The sequence below is a fragment of the Uranotaenia lowii genome, chromosome 2 (assembly GCF_029784155.1).
Source record: "Uranotaenia lowii strain MFRU-FL chromosome 2, ASM2978415v1, whole genome shotgun sequence".
In the NCBI taxonomy this organism is placed as follows: Eukaryota; Metazoa; Arthropoda; class Insecta; order Diptera; family Culicidae; genus Uranotaenia; species Uranotaenia lowii.
The window spans coordinates 140,845,161-140,869,398 of NC_073692.1; the positions used below are offsets into that span (position 1 = coordinate 140,845,161).

At 36.3% G+C, this 24,238-nt stretch overlaps 1 protein-coding gene across 11 annotated transcripts in view; it reads left to right on the forward strand.

Annotated features, from left to right (window-relative positions):
* LOC129746953 (serine proteinase stubble-like) overlaps positions 1 to 24,238 on the forward strand; it is a 140,797-nt gene that overhangs the window by 73,572 nt on the left and 42,987 nt on the right. For all 11 annotated transcript variants that reach the window (XM_055740919.1, XM_055740925.1, XM_055740920.1 and 8 more), the window contains one exon: positions 16,369 to 16,548. In XM_055740919.1, coding sequence (XP_055596894.1) covers positions 16,369 to 16,548 — 180 coding nt within the window. The remainder of the gene's footprint in view (positions 1 to 16,368; positions 16,549 to 24,238) is intronic.

Consider the following 24,238-nt stretch of genomic DNA (forward strand, 5'->3'; position numbering starts at 1 on the left):
AATGTAATATAAATATATCAAATTAACAATATTACACTTCAATAATACAAAAAAGCATTTCCAACATGGATCAACAAAAATCGAAGTTAAAACCATACTTTTTTTCATATTCTTTGCATTTTTTTAATGATTCATGTCACATAAAATTGAACAATTCAATCAATAAGAAATATTCCAGATTGCCCGAATTTATCCGGGACAAAACTTGAAAAAAGTTACCGCGAATAATGGAATAAGTTCACTCGGCCCGAACTTTTCAGAGAATTGTAATAATTAAAAAAAAATTTTTTAACAAAATAAACATTTTTATTTATGGAAATTTTTAATAAGATTTGAAAGCAATTGATTTGGATTGGTAAAACATTCCTTCTTCAGATAAACAAACTGTTTCTTCGTTGCTAGTCCTATTGGAACTGCCCTTTCAAGTATACTATCACTCGAAATACCCCTAAATGTAGACAACCACCTGCAATGTTTACGTGTTCAATAACTGGATCGATCGGTTTTCTCGATGGTGTATGTGGTGAACATAAGAGCTCTCACTCTCACGCTCGTTGGTGTTGAATTTAATATAATCTCTCCGGTGGTGTTAGTTAAACATCTCCGTGGTGAAATGCAGAGAAACTCCGTGGGGAATCGTAAAAACCCGCACCGCGGAGATTCTCCATAGAGAAAATGCATGCCTGTTTACATGCAGCTGTCATTTTTTTCTCTCTTCTAGATTTCTTCATTCGGTTCTTCACATCCGGATTGCCTTTTTTCGTGTCCGGATTGCACTGGACAGCAGATAGTACGATTTTGCTTGGCTGAGAGGTTCAAAATCACGGAAATCATCATTTTCCCGTTCATTATTTCAACTGTTTTGCTTTCAGCCAAAAACAGCTGTTTAATGTTTTGACAACAACGTTGAGAGTATTGGTGAACTTCACGCAAAACTGGCTTTCTTCTAAGGGCGACTCCGTCCGTTTTTCGAGCGAACCTAGGTTGCCTCTCGAGCAATAAATGAGCACGATGACAGCAGTTAGAGCGAACCTAGGTTGCCTCTAGTTTGCCTCCAGGTGAAAAAAAATACGGTACTAATCTTTCAATATTCTTCAGATCACAGCCAAAATTTCTGGAATTGTTACTCATCCGCTTTCAAACATTGTTGCAAGTTTGAGCTGATTTCATCAATTTTCATATGCAAAAAGTTTTCAAATCAAATGTGTTTGAAATTGTAAGCCAGCTGTATAACATTCAACATTCACTTTCAAAGTGTTTGTATTTATGCTGTTCAAATAACACCAAGTTTTTCTAAACGTGTTTTGACTAAATTTACAGGTTAAAGTTTATATAAAAATCATAAATATGCTTACAAACTCCGAATAAGTTCAATTATTCACGTTATCTTTATGGCCAACAATTATGCCTTTCCATGAAAAAATATAAGTAATGTTGCAACTTTTATGTGTTATACATCAATCGAAAAGTTTTAATTAAGAGAATCATTTTAAGAATAAAGTATAAGAAAATTATATTTGTATTTTTTTATGTTTAATATTGACTTTTTCGTAAATCCACAATACTAGCCTGTAGCTTTCGAATTCAAATTTTAAAAAATTTGATCTTTACGCTCATACAACCTACACCGTATAGAACCAATCAAAACCAACTATTAGAAATTAAAAATTATGAGTTTTCTGAATCAGTGGATCGCTAGCTTTAATTTACTGAAAATACTAAGCAACTAGAGCTATTTAACATATAAATTGATGATAAATTTAGAAAATTTTTGAATTCAGCTCAAACTTGACAACAATGTTTGCAACTGTATGAGTAACAATTTTAGAAACTTTAGCATTGATCTGAGGAAAATTGAAAGATTAAGACGCTTTGAACCTCAATGTACAGACAATTTTTTGGCATCATCATTGATGTAAGTAGATTCAAAATCTCTTAAGATCTAGTTTATTTATGAGTAAAGTGCTTATAGATCTTGAAAAATATCTTTTTTTACACTAAAGTGTGCAGCGAATTTGTCTTCATGAGAAAATTTTTAGTTTTTGCTTTGAAAGCCTTAGAAAAGTATTGTTGTCAAGATACTATCCTTTATCAGTTTTCGCCAGTTAATATTACATTTAAGAGGTCTTTAGTGACACAATAATAATCAAATCCTACATTTTCCCTAGCTCTTCTCAATAACAAAGTTTTGATTCAAAAAACTGTGACTGACAAAAATGTGCACCTACTGATGAGAAATACCAAGAGCAATATAAGAATATTTCGAATAGTAAATATTAAAAAAGTTTTCATATTTGTTCATGAATGATCATAAGATGACCTTTTTTACTTTTAGCATAGCATAGGCTGAATGGGTTATCAGGCATCGGGTATAGGCATCAATGCCGAATAGATTATTCGGCCGAAAACCGTTGAATCCAAAGAACGTGAAGCCTGAAAGATGTTAGGGCGAATGGTCATCGGCGTATCATCTATTTGACCTAATGACCAAAAGGCCGAATCTTCTTCGAAATTTGGCCGATTGAGCATGAGCCTCAGCATCCATTCGGCGAAACGCCCATTTGACTTAACAGCCAATCTGCCCAACGACCATAAGGCCTAAAATGCAGGCAGGCGTTCAAATGTCTTATAGGCCTAATATCCTTTCAGCCTAACTAATCAGGAGAGCATATAAAAATTACTACCCAAACCCATCTAAAGGAAATATTTTAATCTTAATGAGATTTTGCTTTGCTTTCAAAATCATTGTTTTTGTCGTTTTGAAAGAGAAAAAAAATCTAAATATCATCCCAATTAGAAAAGAAAAACTAAATAATTTATAGATTTGAAGTATTTTGATATTCATTTTTTTTTCATGTCAAAATGAAATATGATTAAGAATTCGTAGGATGTTTAAATATCTCAAATTGTATCAAAAAGTCCATGCAAGAATGACTAAATTTCATCATCCGTTGATAGCATTATATCAAGATAATTTGTTGTTATTTTTTTTAACTTCTACCCTTTTTTTTATTAAAACTTCACTGCCAGTTCGTTAGCTTTTTAAGACCGATCTTTTTTCTCTGCTTCTTTGAGATTCTACCTTCTCTATAAGAACTCGGTTTCTATTTTTGAGTCATCTGTCTATTTATCGAAGACTCAAATTTCAATCGTTTTTTCCATTCCAAATAATAACAGGGTGAATTTCGTCTTTGCAATCGAAATTTATCTATTCACATATTGCAGTTTTCTATTATATGATGTACTCAAACTGAAAAGTTCAAAACAAAACTCAGTGCTTTTGGAAGATGTAGTCTTTCAATATTTCATTGAAACGTTAATTTTCAGCATATCGACTATTTTAGTCAATACCTATGTTTGAAATCCATCTGCATGCCAAATTTTTTTTTTTTTTGAGTATTTTGATCAAACTTTGTGAAAAGGTACTGCTAAACGATTTCCACAAGTTTTGCTGAGTCTTGTTTTGCGCCTTCCGTTCCCGATTATTTCTTTGCTTTATTTCAGCAACATAGAGATAGTCGAATACGTGTTAGTAAACTGCAATTCTTCGGGAAGAACTCGGAGATTTATAAAGGGAATCGAATCTAAACCTCCACATTCCAAGTGGAATGTAGTATCAATTTGAAATCATGAAATATGTCAGTCTGGAACCCAAGGTTTTTCCGTCTCCTTTACTTATATCTTCTCTTGGCTGTTGATGTTTGCACTACAAAATTCGAATTAAGAATTGCCTTTCCGTACGGGTGCCGTTCTATTTATTGGAAATTTGTACGCGCATTTCGCTGAAAATATGCAACAATCTAAGTAGTCCGTTCTAATTTTCTCTGTCCGTCAGATAGTCCCAGAACAGAATCAGAACCCATAAATTTTTTGCTTTGCTCTTTTTACTGTCTAATCTGAAAACAACAACCAAGGTTTTTAGAAACACAAGGTTCTCCTACTTTCAAAGTAAGAAGGTCAGGAGTACGAATCGTGTGAGTGGCGCTCTATGAGTTTGTTTTCAAACATAAGAATATTTGCTCAGCTGATCAGCGGTTTGTTGTTAAACAAACTTCATGAGCTCCGCAGTTGAAAAACCAAAATGGCAAAAATTGATGCAACGAAAATTTTTACATACGGTAACACCTCCTATTTATATACACCTTGATTACAATCATGACAAAAGTGATGTCACTTTGAACAAAAAAATGATTGAATTGTAATTTTCTTCAATACATTTTCATAAACGTTCTCTTGTTCATTTGCGACAATGTTGCCAGTTAATTTTAAGGCTTCAAATTTTCTGACTAAACTTTTTTTTTGTTTTGACTATAGTAACGACTAACATCTTTATGTCATTCGCGACTTATATCAACAATGCAGTTGGAAGACAGTCATTGAGAATCACATCCGGTACAAATGAGATCAATGTTCACTTTTGGGCTCGAACTCACGGACATTGGCTCAGGAAGTAACTGACTTGCCAACTGTGCTATATCACAAGCTATTATTGACTAAAAATTATATTAGAAGTTCTTGAGAAGAATTATTATAGAAACGTGACAATTTTATTCGTGTATCTTGATCGCAAATGTTTAAAAAAGTTGTTTTAGACACATTAATCGATTTTTTACATGAATAGTGCCTTGAATAGGGAAAAGTCTCCTCCATATTTAATTGCCAAATGTTCTGCCCCATCTACAGCCGATCAAAAATGTCCGTACAGCACTCACATGGGCGCTGGAATATTCTTTAAATGTACTTTTTTACCAATAGTGAAACTACAATATCTAGAGGGATAGAGGGATAGAAAGACTTCAGAGGAGAATGGGCAATTTGGTTCGGATGTACACGGAGGAGCAATATTCGAAAGATCTTGAAGAGATAATAAAAAGTTACAATGGGGACAAGAATATATACCGTAGGAGAAAAAAAATTATGAATTGACGAGTTCAATTTGTTACTAGATAAATGCAATATGAGTTATTTATGACTATACAGAATTTCACTTCCTTTATTTTATACGGTTTTTACTTATTGACTTTTTTGGTGAGCGAAACAACTTTTTTTTTATTTATGTGACGTTTCGGTTTACTTTTCTTCACCCTTCATCAGATGTCTCCGAGAGTAAACGTTACGTAAATTTGAAAATAAAAAAAAAGTTGTTTCACTCTACGAAAAAAGTCAATGAGTTAAAACCGTATGAAAAGTAGCTCTTTCAGTGTGATTTAATCATAGGTATCTAAATATAAAAAGCAACGGTGATGAAATTTTATCCATTCTTTCATTTTTGCACTACTAAAGCAGTCGAAATAACTAACTATTTGAAAATAAGCTTTTGCACTTCTTGAACGGTTACCGTCAGAGGACGAATCGGCTATATTCAGTCAGTCAGTTATTTTCCTGAGTTCGGTTTTGAAAATACTCATTGATATGTTTATAGACATCTGGTGGCCAAGCCTAAAAACAACAATTGATTCAAAACGATCGTTGGAAATTTTACGCAAGATTCGTGAGCAAGTTTATACGTTTGTTCTCTGTGATGCAACTTCTTTGACCCATAACATTTTTCTTCCATGGTAGATTTTCTTGACCATATAGTATTTTTTTTCTTTACATGTCTTCGATCCATATATTGCTCATCAGTGTACATCCGAAAACTTTATTACCCAATCTGATCATTTTACAAATTTTTAATGATTTTTTAATGATTTAATACTGAAAATAACTTCTTTGTTCCCTTGACCCCATAGTGTTTTTTTTGTCTCGTCAATAGCTTTCGTACCGTATATTGCACATCCGTGTACTTGAGAAAATCAAGTATCATACATTTTTGTCCTGTCTGTGTTTCAAATCTGGAAGTTCCAGGGTTTTGCAGTTTACGAATGGAACCTGATTTAATGTTACTGATCTATTCGGTTCATTTATCATTGATTAAGATAAAATGTTCAAAGTCAAGTTAAATCAACTTTTTATTTGAATTTGTTAATACTCGAATTTCAATGTCAATGAAACTTTTCAGAGTTTTATGGTATGCTAAACAACCTTTAGTAATCCAACAATAATCATATAAATTTATCATATCAATGCACAATGGTGCAGAACATCAATCTAGCTGTACGAAATTAATAGCGCCCAGGGATGAAGAGATGGACATTTGATGTCTTCAACAACATTGTTCAATTTTACATGGATCATATTCTAGTATCAAAATTTCTGCCGAGGTGTTCACCGATAGCGTGTTAAAAATGCTTACTTTTTTGTTTTTCGAATTAGGACTTTGATGTCTTCGACAAAGTTGTTTATCTGATCAAAATACATAAGTTTGTTGAATATGTCAAAGTCCTATCACATCTCCCTCGAGAGTTACAGTCAAAGTTATAAAATCTCTTGAAAAAACTGTTTTGAATCTGACACGTGGTGGATTGGATTCAATAGCTCGCTGTCTTTGAAACAAAGTTGTAACAAGCCACGAACTACAATTGTCTCATTCATTATGATGGGTTTAGAAGTTGCTGAAGCAGTAAGTTTGGTTGAGAAACAGGTGCAGTTACCTTGGAATACTGCCACGACCTATCCCAACAATGACCTGGCTGACCGTTGGCTCCGACGTCCCCTCGTTCTACAGCATGCAATATGGTAGAACAATGGCCTTGTGCTGATGCGTTGATCGTCAACGTTAAGTGTTGATGGTTTTCACTTTTACGGAAATAATAAAACCGATTCTTCGAGGGCACACATGCACTATAATTTCACTTAGAAATACTGGGTTTACCTTAAAAACAATTTTTAGACTTAAATTTAAATTGGTAACTCGATATAAAAAAAACTCTCGGGTCAACTCAGACCAAACCGATCGAGATGTGCTTCGGGCGGCAACTGTCCTCAAGACTCGTGTTGGTCGGGAAACAATGGGTCGTCGGGAGGCTGGTCAGCACCAGCTATGATTTTCCTCCTCACTATCAGTCCACCTCATCATCTCTTTTCATAGTACTCTACTAACTAATTCCAGGGTTGTGAAAAGGCACGTTATCAAACATCCTCACCCACCCTGAAAAATGCATCTTTTTTCTGAATCAATTACCCGTCAATATTCTGACAAACTTATTTCTGATTCAATCAACTCTAAAATTTATAGTTCGGACTTTTCCGACAAACTTTCTGACAATTATCTCTGATTCGATCAACTCTAAACTTGATAGTTCGGACTTTTCCGACAAACCTTCTGACAATTATCAGACACATTCTTACTTTAGATTTCTGAGCATAATACAGACTATTTTTATTGACATTTTTTACAATTCCGATGACAAAATTTCCTCTGTCTCATTCGATTCAGATATTGGTAGCAAGCATATTTTCTCCACTGGACGTTTCAAAAATCCCTTTTCCGTTTTAAGAGTAACAACTCTCACAATGTCATCTTCTCCCGGATGAACCTCGTGAATTCTTCCCATTTTCCACTTGAGTGGAGGAAGATGATCTTCGTGGATTACCACCAATCGACCAACATCTATCGAGACAGCAGGGCGCCATCGCTTTGTTCTTCCTTGTAGCTGATTTAAGTATTCCGTTTTCCATCGCTTCCAGAAGTTCTGAAGATTTTTCTGTACTGATTGGACGGTATTAATGCGATTAAAGGGAACCTTCAACAGCTCTTCTTCAGGAATCGACTGCAGCGATGAACCAATTAAAAAATGTGCAGGTGTTAATGGTTCAAGGTCATCAGGGTCATCGGACATCTTGGTTAATGGTCTGGAGTTCAGGCAGGCTTCTACCTGAACCAAAAGTGTTGTCATGTCTTCGGTCGAGAGCGCAGTTTCTTTCATGACCTTGAAAAGGTGTTGTTTTGCAGACCGAACAGCTGACTCCCATAAGCCACCAAAGTGCGGACCACTGGGGGGATTAAAATGCCATTTAATTCCATCATTGGCACATTCCTTCGAAACCTTCTCTTGGAAATCTTTATTTTGCAAAAGATGCCTGAGGTCCTGAAGGTAGTTTTTGGCTCCCACAAAGTTTGTCCCATTATCTGAGAATATTTCTTGGCATTTTCCTCTTCGCCCAAAAAATCTTCTCAGAGCTTGAAGGAATCTTTCGGTCGATAAGTCTGACACAAGCTCTAAATGCACTGCCTTCACCGCCATGCATACAAACACAGCGACATAAGCTTTTACTGCTACTCTCCTAGGCCCTGGTCTGATAAGAACAGGACCAAAATAGTCAATTCCGGTTTTACAAAATGCTCTAGACGGTGTTACCCGAGCAGGGGGTAGATCTCCCATTTGCTGTTGAACTAACAGTGGTTTTAATCTGAAACATCTTACACACTGATGGACCACAAGCCTTATTAAGTTTCGCCTACCAAGGGGCCAGTATTTCAGCCTTATAACGGCTAACATTAGTTGAGGGCCAGCATGCATCAGTTTTCCATGGTAGTGTTCTAATAATTTCCGAGTGAAAAGGTGTTTTGCCGGTAAAATAATCTGGTGTTTCGTATCTGATAATTCCTGTGAACGATTTAATCTGCCACCGATTCTCATGATTGCATCTTCAGGTGAAATGTAAGGGTTGAACCAACGTAGAGGGGATTTACATGCAACTACTTGACCAGCTGACAAAGCCTTCCATTCATTGGGAAAAGTTTCTCGTTGAACTCGGGAAATTAAGATAAATTCTGCATGCCTTAGTTCCGCTGTTGTCAGAAATTCTGACCCTTTCCGCTTTTCTTTAGGAAGTTTCAGCATTGCCATGACCTTTAAATAATATGCAGTTCTTCGTATTAGTTCTGTGTATGTGGCGTGTTTGCTGATGTACCAGATGTTGAACTCTGCAAAAGGTGCAGCGACATTGGCAACGATTTTCCGACATCTTTCCTTTTCAACATCGCTTGACAACGGTACGACCGGTTTCGGCCAAAATTCTGAATCCATAACCAACCAACTGGGTCCGTGCCACCAAAGCGAACTTCCTAATAAGGATTCTGGATATATTCCTCGCGAAATAATATCCGCTGGGTTATGAACTCCCGCAACATGACTCCAAGTGTGGCCTTCTGTTAGAATTTGTATTTTTGAAACACGATTTGCAACGTAAGTGGTCCATGTGGTGGGTGTCGATTCCAGCCAACGCAAAACACACGAGGAGTCTGTCCAAAAATATGCCTTACACGATATTTGTAAAGATTCCGCTAGCTTTTGGTAAAGTTGAGCAGCCATCAATGCGCCACACAGCTCCAAACGTGGAATCGACTGACACTTAAGTGGGGCTACCTTGGATTTAGAACTGACTAATCGTATCCAAACACTGCCTTCTGCATTTTTGCTTTTCAAGTAAGCACACGTGCCAAAAGCCTTTAGTGACGCATCCGAAAAGCAGTGAATTTCCACCAAAACAGCCTTAGGAATGATAAGGCAGCGACCAATAGCAATTTCTTGCAGCAAGGGAAGTTGTTTGTAGAATTTCCACCATTCCTCACCCACCATTTTGGGTAAAGGTGAATCCCAATCCAGTTTTTTACCATTACTGTCTTCATAAGTCCAGAGTAATTGTAGGAAAATCTTTGCTGTTGTAATAGCAGCTCCAACCAAGCCCAATGGATCAAACAAAGACGCAATTACTGATAAGATCTTCCGTTTTGTTAATTGCTCCGTCACTGCCAACTGTGGAATTTGAAATTTAAGTTTTAAAATGTCCGATTTTGGCCTCCAAACTAAACCGAGGGTTGTAATCGACGGATCTGGATCTAACAAGATTTCTTCCGACTCCTTTATCGCCAAATTTTGCTTTGAAATGCCCTTCAACACCTCAGGGCAGTTCGAGGCCCATTTTCGAAGTAAAAATCCACCTGACTTCATGATTGCATCGAGTTCCTGGCGCAACATAATTGCTTCTTCCTTTGAGTCTGCTCCCGTGATGACGTCATCCATATAGACATCAGTCTGAAGTACCTGAGCTGCCCTTGAATAGTGTTCCTTCTCATCCATAGCTAATTGTTTTAGTGCTCTAGTGGCTAAAAATGGAGCAGGCTTTGTACCGTATGTAACCGTATTCATTTCATAAACATCTATTTCCTTTTCTGGAGAACTTCTCCATAGAATGCACTGCAGAGGCCTGTCTTCCTTCCTAACGTAAACCTGGCGGAACATTTTCTCGACGTCTGAAACTATCAAAATTTGCTTTGTTCGGCTTCGCAAAATGATAGATCGAAGATCTTGCTGAATTGTCGGACCCAACAGCAAGGCATCGTTTAATGAAATCCCCGAAGAAGTTTTGCAACTTGCGTCGAAAACAACACGAACTTTAGTAGTTGTACTGGCCTCTTTTAGAACTGGGTGATGTGGGAGAAAGCACCGCCTTTTGGAATCCCCTTCCTCAACCTTTTGCATATGACCCAATTCAATGTATTCATTCATAAATTTATGATATTCCTCGTGTAAAACAGGATTCCGAGCTAGCCTGCGCTCTGTTCCTTTGAGACGATCGATTGCAATTCTCTTCGATTCACCCAAACGCTGAATAACAGAATCGTTCTTTGGTAAACTAACAATATACCGACCATCTTCCGAACGTTGAACGTCTTGTTTGAAAATTTCTTCACAGCGCGCTTCTTCAGGCGAAAAACTGGGACCAACATCGATTTCCTCGCTCAACCAAAACCGAGAAACCATTTCCTCTATAGTTCCCGAAACTGACACATTACAGGTGATTTGGTCACTTGTTTTTGATAAAGATTGACCACCGCAAATCACCCATCCAAAAACAGACTCAATCAGTGTTGGGAGGTTGTTGCCCAGAGAAATTTCCCGACCTGACTTGAAGAACGAGAAAAACGATTCAATTCCCAAGACAAGATCTACTGATCTGCATTTGAAAAATGCTGGGTCCGCCAAAGTTATTTCCTGGGGCATCCTCCAGCCCGAAATATCTACGGATTGCGTTGGTAAGTTTGCTGTAACCTTAGGCAAAACTAAGAAATCCGCCATTAAAGTAAAATCCGAAATTCTCGAACGAATCTTTGCTTGAATTTGTTGCTTCACCTGTGAATTTGATTGACCAATTCCTTGGACTGTAACCGACACCTTTTTCCGACTTGCATTGATGAGTTGACTCACTCTTTCTGTAGCAAAATTGCATTCTGACCCGGAATCGAGAAGTGCTCTCGCTGGAACCTTAACGCCATGCTCATCCTCCAACCAAACAACCGCCGTGGCTAGCAAAACCGTAGATGGACGCTTCACACCTGACGCCGACGCTGACGTGACATTCTCTAACTCGTCTGACTCGACATTCGCAGCATTTACCGTATTACCATTGTTCCGATGATTTAAATTACTCGTGCTAGCAGTATTTCCGTTACCATATCGAAAGCAAACCAAAGTGTGATGGCGTCCCTTGCAATTCCGACAAGAAAATTTCGATTTGCAGTCCCTTGACTGATGCCCAGCTCGAAGACAATTTCGACACAACGCCTGTTTCAATAAGACCGAATCCCTTTCAGTTGCATTGAGTTTTTTGAAATCAGCACACTCGTGCAAAAAGTGACCACCAGAACACATGGGGCAATTAGAACCTGACGTTTGAAAAGACCCGTAGCTTGTTTTCACAAAAGGTAGCCGTGGTTTCGAAAGATGTTGATTAACCAATTTAGATTCAGCAGATTTGACCGGTAAAGATTCCAGAACTGTGACCTTTTTCTGAAGAAAATCCATAAGCTGATTAATTGTTTCTTGTTCTTCAGAAGCTGAGTGCTCTTCCCAACTGCGACGCGTAACTGGATCTAAACGACTGGTTAATAAGTGTACCAACAACAAATCTTTGTAATCAGCAGCTTGAACTACCTGATCCAGTATTTGAACAGCCTTGTGGAACTCTTCCACCAAACAATGCAGTTCCGATGGGGATTCTCTCGAAAGTTGAGGGAGCTTAAATAAAGCTTGAATTTGTTTCTTCTTCAACAATTTGCTGTTATTATAACGTTTTACCAAAAGATCCCAGGCCACCTGATAATTTGCCCGCGTAATTTGAAGAGAATCAATCAAACTCTTCGGCTCACCTTGCAGACAACCCTTCAAATAATGAAACTTCTCTACATCCGGAAGATCAGTCTTCCAATGGATGAGAGAAGTGTACAGATCACGAAAACTCATCCATTCGTCGATGTTTCCACTAAATGTTTGTAGCTTTATTTGTGGAAGTCGCACGTGATCTAAGGTGTGTTGAGCAGACGTCTCATTCAAGCGATCTACACTATCCACAAAAGGCTCCTGAAGATCCTTGAGCTTATCCATTAAGACAGCCTTCGCTTCATAATAAAAATCACTAACATCTTGGCGTTCTTTGGAAAAATTAAAATCCTCAGCCACAAAATCTTCGTGAGTTTTTACTTCAATAATTGTATCGCTAAACCTCTCCCACAAATCATCAAGTCTTTCCAGCCTTACCTTGATTTGACTACAAGTGGTAGTTTCCCCAATAATGGAGATAAATTTTCGAATATCTTCAAAGTCTGTAATCGTTTCCGATAACTTCACACGCAAAGTCTTCAGACTGCTTGACTTGGACACCTTGGGAGGCATTTTGGACTTTTCCAACCACAAAACAATAAAAGGAACCTTAGCTCCAACTTGTTATAACCAAAGACCACAAGAAAAACTTGATTCCAGTTGACTTCCAACCAAAGAGTGAAAATAGATTTCCAGCCGGTAATCTTACCCAGGGCTTCGCAAATATTAAATTGTAATCTATGTCAGTTATTTTCTTATATTTATTCACAACCATAAACAATTTATAAACTTTGTTTCAATTAATTCCATGCAAAATGTGAAACCTTTTCGTTCACAAAATTCGAACAAATTTGTTCAAACAACCACAATATTAGATATTTTGCATTCGTGCAACAACTTTAGCAGCGGCACAACCACCAGAGAAATCTAGGATTTGATTTAAATTGATTGAAGAACGTCGAAATTAGAGTTGATATGATTAAAGTTGATTGCTTAGAGTTGATTGATGGATGAGGAATTCTTAAAGATGAACGTGAGGCTCGGTAATCACAACCGAAACAAAGGAGCACCCTTGAGATGGACTGATGAATAGCTAATTGACCCGTTTTGACCCGTTGTTGCTTACCCGGACCAACCTTGATGACCACTGCGTTGAACCTTGTTGAATGCTCGCCACCTTGCCGACCGTTGTCGCTCTCGACCCCGCTGCCGAACCAATCGACCACCGACCCAATGGAAACCGCCCGTTTCCCGAAATCGTGCCACCCGATGAACCGATGCGCCGAATCGACCAAATGGACCAACTGGCTCTTCCGAATCTGCTTCGTTTTGCTGGGTCACCGTTACCCTGATCACCCTTGTGATCGACCGACCGTAGATGCTAATTGCCCAGGCAAACGAACACGATATTTGTCGTGTTGAAGATGGCGATAACACGCCAAGCCAGGAATACTAATGGCGTTGCCCAATTGTTCCGACCGAACAATAGCACCAGACCAGATGGCGTGCAAAATGGTCGCGTTACCTTCCGAGTTGAGCCCCAAATATTCCGAATCTGCTTCCAAGGTCCAGGTCATCCGGCTCGAAGGACCAAATGGTTGAGAAACAGGTGCAGTTACCTTGGAATACTGCCACGACCTATCCCAACAATGACCTGGCTGACCGTTGGCTCCGACGTCCCCTCGTTCTACAGCATGCAATATGGTAGAACAATGGCCTTGTGCTGATGCGTTGATCGTCAACGTTAAGTGTTGATGGTTTTCACTTTTACGGAAATAATAAAACCGATTCTTCGAGGGCACACATGCACTATAATTTCACTTAGAAATACTGGGTTTACCTTAAAAACAATTTTTAGACTTAAATTTAAATTGGTAACTCGATATAAAAAAAACTCTCGGGTCAACTCAGACCAAACCGATCGAGATGTGCTTCGGGCGGCAACTGTCCTCAAGACTCGTGTTGGTCGGGAAACAATGGGTCGTCGGGAGGCTGGTCAGCACCAGCTATGATTTTCCTCCTCACTATCAGTCCACCTCATCATCTCTTTTCATAGTACTCTACTAACTAATTCCAGGGTTGTGAAAAGGCACGTTATCAAACAAAGTTGTTCTATGTTTGTTTAGCATACCATAAAACTTTGAAAAGTTTCATTGACATTGAAATTCGAGTTTTAACAAATTTATTTACCCAATCAATTTTGGACAGAAAGGAATTTTTACCGCTTACGATTAAAATTGGCAAACCTCTCTTCTACCTTTAATGTGTAGTTTGAAAGGTGTAATTTTTGTCTAGATTAAGAAAAGCAATTTAATAGAGCCAGTTCTCTATGTGTGTGAAAGTTATAAAAAATAGATTTTACAGTTTTCCTAGAACAAATATTGTTGAAATGAATTTCTATATGTACATACGTACACTGCCGGCCAAAAGTTTGGGATCACCCGCTAAAAAACATGCAAATTTTGATCGTTCATATCTCAGCCGTCTTAGGACATATTGCAAATCTTCTGATCTCATTTGAAAGATAATGAGCAATAGCTATTTCGGAGGTGTTTTGCCCATAAATAATGTTTTAGTTTTGCACCTAAAACTTAACCAAAAGTTCGAGCATTTTCAAAAAAACGCACTCAATATTCAAAGCCGATCATCTCGCGATAGGGTGAACCAAATTTCAAAATTTGAGTTGCATTAGAATCCTTATTCTATACTTTTCAAAATGCAATCAAAAAATTTTGTGCAAAAATTTAAGAATGTACTTTTAATTAATAAAATAGACACTTAAGTTATCGTCCAAAAGTTTGGGATCACCCCTCAGTATAGTGTATCGGCCAAAAACATGCAAATTTATCTCATTCATATCTTTCTCATCTAACATCATATTGCAGATCTGAAGGGTGCATTTGAAAGCTTAGGAATTGTTGTTTTTCCATAAATTTAAACAAAAATTATATTTTAAAGTGATAACCATAAACAATTTACTTGAAATAAATTGTTTTTTGAAAATTCACACTTATGATTGTGAATTTTTTATGGTTATGGATGTTAAATATAATTTTTTAATGAATTTATGAAAAAACAACAATTCCAAAGCTTTCAAATGCACCCTTCAGATCTGCAATATGATGTTAGATGAGAAAGATATGAATGAGATAAATTTGCATGTTTTTGAAAAAATGATCCCAAACTTTTGGTCGATACACCATACTAGGGGTGATCCCAAACTTTTGGACGATAACTTAAGTGTCTATTTTATTAATTAAAAGTACATTCTTAAATTTTTGCACAAAATTTTTTGATTGCATTTTGAAAAGTATAGAATAAAGATTCTAATGCAACTCAAATTTTGAAATTTGGTCCACCCTATCGCGAGATGATCGGCTTCGAATATTGAGTGCGTTTTTTTGAAAATGCTCTAAATTCAGGTTAAGTTTTAGGTGCTAAACTAAAACATTATTTCTGGACAAAATAACTCCGAAATAGCTATTGCTCATTATCTTTCAAATGAGTTCAGAAGATTTGCAATATGTCCTAAGACGGCTGAGATATGAACGATCAAAATTTGCATGTTTTTTAGCGGGTGATCCCAAACTTTTGGCCGGCAGTGTAAATGAGGTTCGTTGAGCGACCCCTGAAAAAAAAAAACTAAATGAGCGGAGAATTGGCATGCTATTTTTGGTCAGGTCAAGGAACGATTACAGCACCCATGGTTTTGATTCCGGAATATTCTCCTTTAAAGGACTATCCTAATGTGTACGGATTAAACCATTTTATGTATAAAAGATTAACACATTTCATTATTTATAACATAGTATTTCATAACCCATTAGACGCAAGATGTTCTTTCGGTTTTGTTTAAATTCGGTTGTTTTCCCGACGTTCTTTACACATATTATCGACAAATAGATGACCAAAATTCCAATTCAGCCGTAAGATCTAAGCCTAACTGACTTTTGGCCAAATGCTTTTTGAACGAATCTCAATGCTCCATCATGCGTGTGCTTTATTTAAATTAAAAAAAAAATGTGCAGTAGAGCCCCGCTTATCCGAGCTCCGGTTATCCGATCTTCCGCTTAATTCAAGACACGTATAGATGTGTCACTGTAGTCACTTTTTAATCAGCGAGTCAAAATTTTAGACTCTGTAGTATAACTCGCCAAAAAAGTGGATTATATAACTTAACAAAATCCATGTATTTATCGTGCTATGCGCCTGGTATTATGCAACACCATAACAAATGGATAGGAATTTCAATGTTTTTTGTCTAATACCCGAAGTTTCACTCATTCGAGGCTGTCCTTTCCCCGGAGATTTTACTCAAATAAACTGTACATATTTTCAAGATGCAAAACTAATGACATCAATCTATTTTTCATGTTTTCTACAGTGATTCCACAAACCTGCCGGCACAAGGGTCGCAAGTTTGAATGCGGCCTGTCGATTTCGTGCGTCCTCGGGGGTGGAAAACCAGTCGATCTGTGTTCCGGCGGAATGATCTGGTCCTGCTGCATCGATCGTGACTTCCATCCAGAAAGTGAATCCGAACAGGGAGCCGTCCATAACGCAAGTAAGTTTCACGAGTAAACAAATGTAATTTAACTCCTGAATTCCTAACCTGTTTTTGAATCACTCAAGAATTTTTCAATTTTAATATTTTTTTTATAAATGTTCCTGAAGACACGAATCTGAGAAAATGGTTGTCAAATATTTGAACATACATACTAATTTTTCTCGTTGATAAAGAAAAAAAAATTATGTTGAATTTTTTAAATTTTTATGAGTTGACCAAATCTGATCGATTGAAGATAAAACTTCTACTTACATTCATCGAACACGACATTTATGACACAGAAGACCACGACGGCATCACGTCATTTTTACATAAACAAGTCACGGTCAAGCGGTCATCGTAACAGTTTCAAAAAAGCACGACGACGTTCGAAAATGGCCGGTCAGTGAGCCAGCTAGCCAGACAGAAAGACAAAAGTCCGACAAATTTGCCCAACTGCACCACTTTCCTCGAACCGTGAAGAAGGCACAATTCCGAGAAATTGGGGGAACACTATGAGATGACATAACATCGCGCAACTTAACCAGGTAGACGACGCACATCGGCGTAATCATATTTCGGAAGTGGGCCATTGTTGTGGCTTTTTTTCCTCACGGTTTTTTTTTCTACTAAACTTTTAGTCAGTTTTCCAGCAATTGGGGGAGAAGTGCAAGGAAACGTTCACTTTTTCCCATCTTGGTAAACACAAATGAGAGGAGAAAAAAAAAACACAAACCTCTAAAGTCAAATCCAAGTGAATGCGACGGTAAATTTGAGTCAATTTTGTACTTTCATTTGACGATTGCTATCGTTCGTTTATGCGTCGTAATCATCGTCAGCCAATTTACGTTATCGTCGTTAAATCGCTTGACGCATCAATCTTGCAACCGGGAAAATTGAGGAAGGAGCACAAAAATTGAATGCATAACTTTGCGGTTAATTTTTTTAGCACGTTGCTTATCTCACCGGGTGGTAGTAAAATGATGCGGTTTAATTCAACATCCACATTTACAAAAAAAAATGAACTTTGATTATACCTATAAAAAGCGCGTGTATACTTATATGGAGAATTATTTTCGGTTCTGGTGAAATGAAAATTATCCTAGTTTTTCAAAATGGTAAATCGTATTGAGTCGAATTTTTTTTATTTAAAATCCAACTGTATTTGTTTACTTGATATAAAATGGGCGTTTAACTTTTTTTTAAGATACATTTGAGAAAAAATATCAAAAAAAAAAAACCTTGAAAAATCCGCTAATTTCCTAAACATTGGTTATTTGAATATTCTTGCATATTAAACACATTATCAAGAGATGATTCATCGCAAATTTATCGGCTTTATCGGTGAAAAGTGATGTCTCAGTGTAGCATACTATCGGTAAGCGAAAAAAACGAGAAATCTTGTATTTGGTCCGCAATGTGTTAAGATTATGAAATTTTATAGACGGATAGAAAGTTAGAAGAAATGAATGTTGGTGAAAATGAGTGGGTAAAATTTATTAAGAAACACTAGCTGATCCCATATGAACTCCGTTTCGCTTTCAATTGAATGTCATGAACAGTGGCACTTAACGAATGCATTGTTGAGCAATAATTGCAAAAATGTTGAGCACGTAATATGGACGATCCCTTTTTCTGTCGTTTGCTACTAAATTTTAAATCAGGAATCAATTGACCGTGCAAAAACTAACCCCATATATAAATTTACGTCTCGATGCGATACACACTCACGTAATTATTGCAAAAAAAAATTTAAAAGTTATTATAAAAAAAAAACCCTTTTTTCGTCGTTCGATTCAAACTTTGAAATCAGAAATCCATTAACCGTCTCAAAAACGGAATTACTGCAAAGAAATTTGGTCGCATTTGGCCGATTTTGGACTCAAAACTGGTAATTGGAATCAATTGTTCATCCTTAATAATACCTATGTGCAAATTTTCATCTCAATCCGATGTATAATAACGTCAATATCACAAAATTTCAAAAAAGTTTATATGGACGACTCCTTTTGCCGACCCTTAACTCAAAATGCAATACCTGAAAACAATTTACTATCTCTCAAAGGCCCCATGTGCAAATTTTCGTCACAATCCGACGAAAAATATAGTCAATAACGCGAAAACAATATTTGTCTTGTATGGACGACTCTCTTCAGAAGGGGTCATCCGAAAACCTGAAAACATTTTTCATCATTCCTGGTCCTAATGAGCATCCATGCAAAGTTTTTAGCTCTTAAGACGGAGGAGTCTATAGAGAACAAACAAACATGCAGAAATAGCTTTTTATATATCTACTAGCAGACCCGGTAAACTTCGTCTTACCATATTCAACTTGGCGTCCATTTTCCATTTTTGCTAGTTTTCTTCAAATTTCCCTTCTTTCCCTTTACTCGAATCGTCCCGCGTTGATAATATGTATGTTTCATTTGCTGTATTCCATTTAGTAGATTTATTTCGTTTTGTTCGAGTTCACATTAAGGTTTAAACCGAAATAAAAAGTTTCTTATTTATTGGAATATATTGCTTATGAATCTTTTTCAAATAGAATTTTGAATATCAGGACAATTTTTGGAGTATTTGCCGAATATTTTGCCTAACGCAGCGTTTTCAGCTCCCAATTAGCTTTGGATGGTGTATTTTTTAGAGCTGAGGAAATGAAACACATAAGAAAAGATTTTCTTCTAACCATTTTCAAACAGCTTTTTATTCACCATCCTCATGCTTCGAAGCAGTTTGAATTAATATCCATATTTTCACCAGAATCATTTCCAAAACGTTTCGCCTGATACTTAAGTTATAGACTTTACACATTTCAACTTAAAATATTCCCAAACAGCACTTGTCATTAAATCTGACGAACCTTTTTTTACTGCAAATTAATTCCTTTGAACTTTAACCCAATAAATCAAAGAAACGATTGGTTTTGAAAAGAGGAAAACAAATGTTTAGGTATATTCACCCATTATTTTAAAGATTCTAATTGAAGCATTGTGATGCTCTGATTCCAAAATTTCCTGAACATTGTTGGGTGTGATCTGTGATTTCATTTTGAATAATGTAATATTTTTAAGATTTAATAACATTGAAAAGCAGATTTTTTTTAAAATTAATAGATCGAACTGAAAAAATCTGTTCAGGTTTCGTGAGTTCATTTCAAAAATGAAACACCGGGGCAAATGCAAACGAATATCACCACAGTTCAACTTTCATATTTTCTGAAAAAAATAATATTTTCAAAAAAAAAAAAAAAATGTTATGTTGACAAACAGAAATATCGAAGTATACATTTGTCCCATTTATTGGGGCAAGTGAAAACACCTAGGTCTTTTTCAGATGCGTCAGTGAAAAGACTTTAAAATGAATTTAATACTTGTTCTTGTTTGTCTATTTTATCAACTTACATTGATATATCCTAAGTTTTTCTCCGGAAAAAAAAATTAATGCTTGGTACTTCAATTTCACTGAATGCTGTTCAACCAAAAGACCTTGATTTACAAAGACCTTTATAATAATTTTGAATATCCGCTTCAGATTAAACACTCAGGATATACTTTCTGGCCATTTTGGAGATAAAACTCTTGAATTGTAGATGTTTTACTGCTAAATGGCAAGTTTTCACTTATTCCACCTAAGAAATTACAGGAATTTATATTACTTTTAACACTTTCAGGTCATATTAAAAGTTCATCATAAAAATCTGCTGCCCCTGGAATATCAATCAAAAAAAAAATTTCAACAAAAAAGTTAATCAAAAGTCTCCTCTATGTAGCCAAAATATGTTAAACAAAAACATACTTTTCATGTTAAGTTCGTACTTGAATTGTGTGTAAACAAACAGTAAATGTGTTAACAGTTTTTTGATGAATGATTAAAAAAAAAGAGTTGGGTTTATTTAATCAGATAGTATTTTTGGGTCCAACAATTTTTAGATTTTACATTTTTTGTAAAAGTTGAAAGTTTGCACTTGCTCTAGTTTACTTTCTTAATTATTTTATTGATAACTTCAACTTACGTTTGCAAAAAATCAAAAAGTTCATTCGGCCTTTAAAAACATCAATCCTGTCTAATCTTTTACAAAAAACAGACTCTCGTTCAGTTAATGTGTCCAGCGTTCTAGACGTATTGGATTATACGAAATTGAATGTAATGCTTCCCAATTTCTTATTTTCAAACGTCCGCAAAGCGTCATTATTTCATATTTATCATTACCGAATTCATATTTTTTGTACAACAATTTACTACTTAAATTAACACATATTAAAAATGGTTTTAATATTTGAAATCGTTTAAATGGATTTGATTCGATGGATAAAATATCAATCCGTGTCACATCTAGGCGTCGTTTATTACCATGTGCTGTGTATAAATAAGCAAGGAAAAAAACACATCTTGGTTGCATATCGTCCCCACGTGCATAAGAAATATAGGTACTTGGTTGAGAAACAGGCGCCTAATTTTTAAATTTTTCCAGCGATCAATGAACAGTATGCTTTGGTTACTATTATCTTGCAACGACATTTGCTAGCGACGCCTCACCCATGGAGACGAAAAACAAACCCCTCAAAGAAAAAAAAAATTCTTAAAATGGATGCCTGACTTTTCAATTTTAGATTTTGGTAAAACAAAATTTATATGTTTTATTCGATCGGCAAAATGTCAATCTGAGTCACATCTAGGCGTCATTCATAATCATGTGCTGTAGAAATGAGCTAGGGATAAAGAAGAAAAAATCACATCAAGGCTTCATATCGCCACCACTTGCATTGGAAATATGCTTGGTTGAGAAATACGCGCCAAAATATTCTCACTGATCAGTAGGCTATACCATGGTTACTCAATGAGGTACACTTTTCCACCACATTGATGGTTACTATCCTCTCGCGACGTTGGCTCGCGACGCCTCGACCATGGAGACGAAAAACAAACCGCCCGAAGGAATGAAAATCTCGAGAAAATGGATGCCATGACTTTCAATTTATTCAATTTATTACAAATTGAATTAATACGGACAATTGATGCGACTTTGTGTTGTTTTTATTCGATATAAACCGATTCGCATGCCTACAGAATATTCTAAAAATAAATTCATTCGAATCGTTTGGGTTATTTCGGAGGAGTAGTACTACAAACACCGTTACAAGAGAATTTTATATAATCTACTAGCTGATCCCATACGAACTCCGTTTCGCCTTCAACTTGGAATATGTCATGAACAGTTTGTATGAAGGCCAATTGCCAAGCATTTTCCAGATGCACTTCTGAATTCATCGTTAAGTAATAATTGCAAAAATATTGGACGATCACTTTGTCTGTCGTCTGTTACTTAATTTGAAATCAGAAATCCTTTGACGGTGCCAAAAAACCACGTGTATAAATTTCGACTCGATCATTGCATAACAACGCAATTATTGCCAAAAAGCTAAACCCCTTTCGAGGGCACTTATACAATCTTTGATGACTGAAATCGATTGCCCTTCCCTCAAAACTCCCGTGTGCAAATTTTCAAAGCAATCCATTGTATAATAACGTCAATATTGCTAAAAACAGTGAAAAATTAATTTATATGTTCGACCCTTTTCGTCGACCCCGGGCAAAACATTTGACATCTGAAATTGGTTGCTCGTCCCTGAAAACTACCGTGTGCAAATTTTCATCCCATTCCGATGTAAAATAACGACGAAATTGCAAAAATATTGAAAGGTTTATATGGACGACCCCCTTTGCCGGCCCCTTACACTGAATTTAATACCTGAAATCCATTGCTCATCTCTCAAAACTCTCGTGTACTAATTTTCGTCTGAATCCGATGAATAATAACGACAATATCGCATCAACAGTGAATAGTTAATATGGACGACCCCTTTGGCCGACCCCTGATTTTAGTTTGGATAAGTGAAATCAGTTGTTTGTCTCTAAAAAATCCTATGTGCAAATTTACACCAAAATCCGATGTATTAAAACGTCAATATAACTAAGATACTGAAAATTTAATATGGACGACTTCTTCTGCCGGCCGCTTACACTGAATATGATACCTCAAATCGATTGCACTTCACCCAAAACTATCGTGTACCAATTTTCATCTGAATACGATGTATTATAACGTCAATATCGCAAAAACAGCGAACAGTTAATATGGACGACCCCTTTGGACGATCCCTTACACAAAATTTAACACCTGAAATCGATTGTCCGTCTTTCAAAACACTCATGCGCAAATTTTCAACACGATCCGACAAAAAGTAACGTCAATATCGCGAAAACAATATTTGTCTTGTATGGACGACCCCCTTCAGAAGGGGTCATCCGAAAATCTAAAAACATTTTTCATCCTTCCTGGTCCTAATGAGCATCCATGCCAAATTTCAGCTCTCTAGCTCTTAAGACGGCTGAGTCTATAGAGGACAAACAAACAAACAAACAAACAAACAAACAAACAAACAAACAAACAAACAAACAAACATACAGAAATTGCTTTTTATATATATAGATTATATAAAATTCTCTTGTAACGGTGTTTGTAGTACTACTCCTCCGAAATGACCCGAACGATTCGAATGAAATTATTTTTAGAATATTCTGTAGCCATGCGAATCGGTTTATATCGAAAAAAAAAAATAACAAAAAGTCGCATCAATTGTCCGCAATAATTAAATTTGTAGTTATTTGAATCAAATTAAAGTCATGACATCCATTTTTTCCAGATTTTCTTTACTTTGGGCGGTTTGTTTTTCGTCTCCAAGGTCAAGGCGTCGCGAGCCAATGTCGCGAGACGATAGTAACCATGGCATAGCATACTGATCAGTGAGAATATTTTGGCGCGTATTTCTCAACCAAGCATATTTTCAATGCAAGTGGTGGCGATATTAAGCCTCGATGTGATTTTTTCTTCTTGATTCCTAGCTCATTTGTAGAGCACATGGTTATGAATGACGCCTAGACGTGACACAGATTGTTATTTAGACGATCGAATAAAACATATAAATTTCGTTTTGCCAAAATCTGAAATTGAAAATTCAGGCATCCAATTTTAGAGATTTTCTTTTCTTTGATGGGTTTGTTATTCGTCTCCATAAACGAGGCGTCGCGAGCAAACGTCGTTGCAAGATAATAATAACCAAAGCATACTGTTCATTGATCGCTGGAAAAATTTAAAAATTAGGCACCTGTTTCTCAACCAAGAAGGTACCTGTATTTCTTATGCACGTGGGGGCGATATGCAACCTAGATGGGTTTTTTCCTTACTTATTTGTACACAGCACATGGTAATAAATGATGCCTAGATGTGACACGGGTTTATATTTTGTCGATCGAATCAAAACCAAAACCATCTAAACGATTTTAAATATTAAAACCATTCTTAATTCGTGCTAATTTAAGTAGTAAATTGTTGTCCAAAAAATATGAATTCGGTAATGATACATATGAAATAATGTTTGGGGACGTTTGAAAAAAAGAAATTGGGAAGCTTCACATTCAATTTCGTATAATCCAATACGCCTAGATCGCTAGACACATTAACTGAACAAGAGTCTGTCCTTTGAAATAGATTAGATAGGATTGAAGTTTGATTTTCTGCAAACGCAAGTTGGAGTTATCAATAAAATAATCTACCTTTAAATAACAAAAAGTGAGGATATGCATTTTCCGGAAAAATTTTCAATTAAGAAAGTAGACTAGAGCAAGTGCAAACTTTTAACTTTTACAA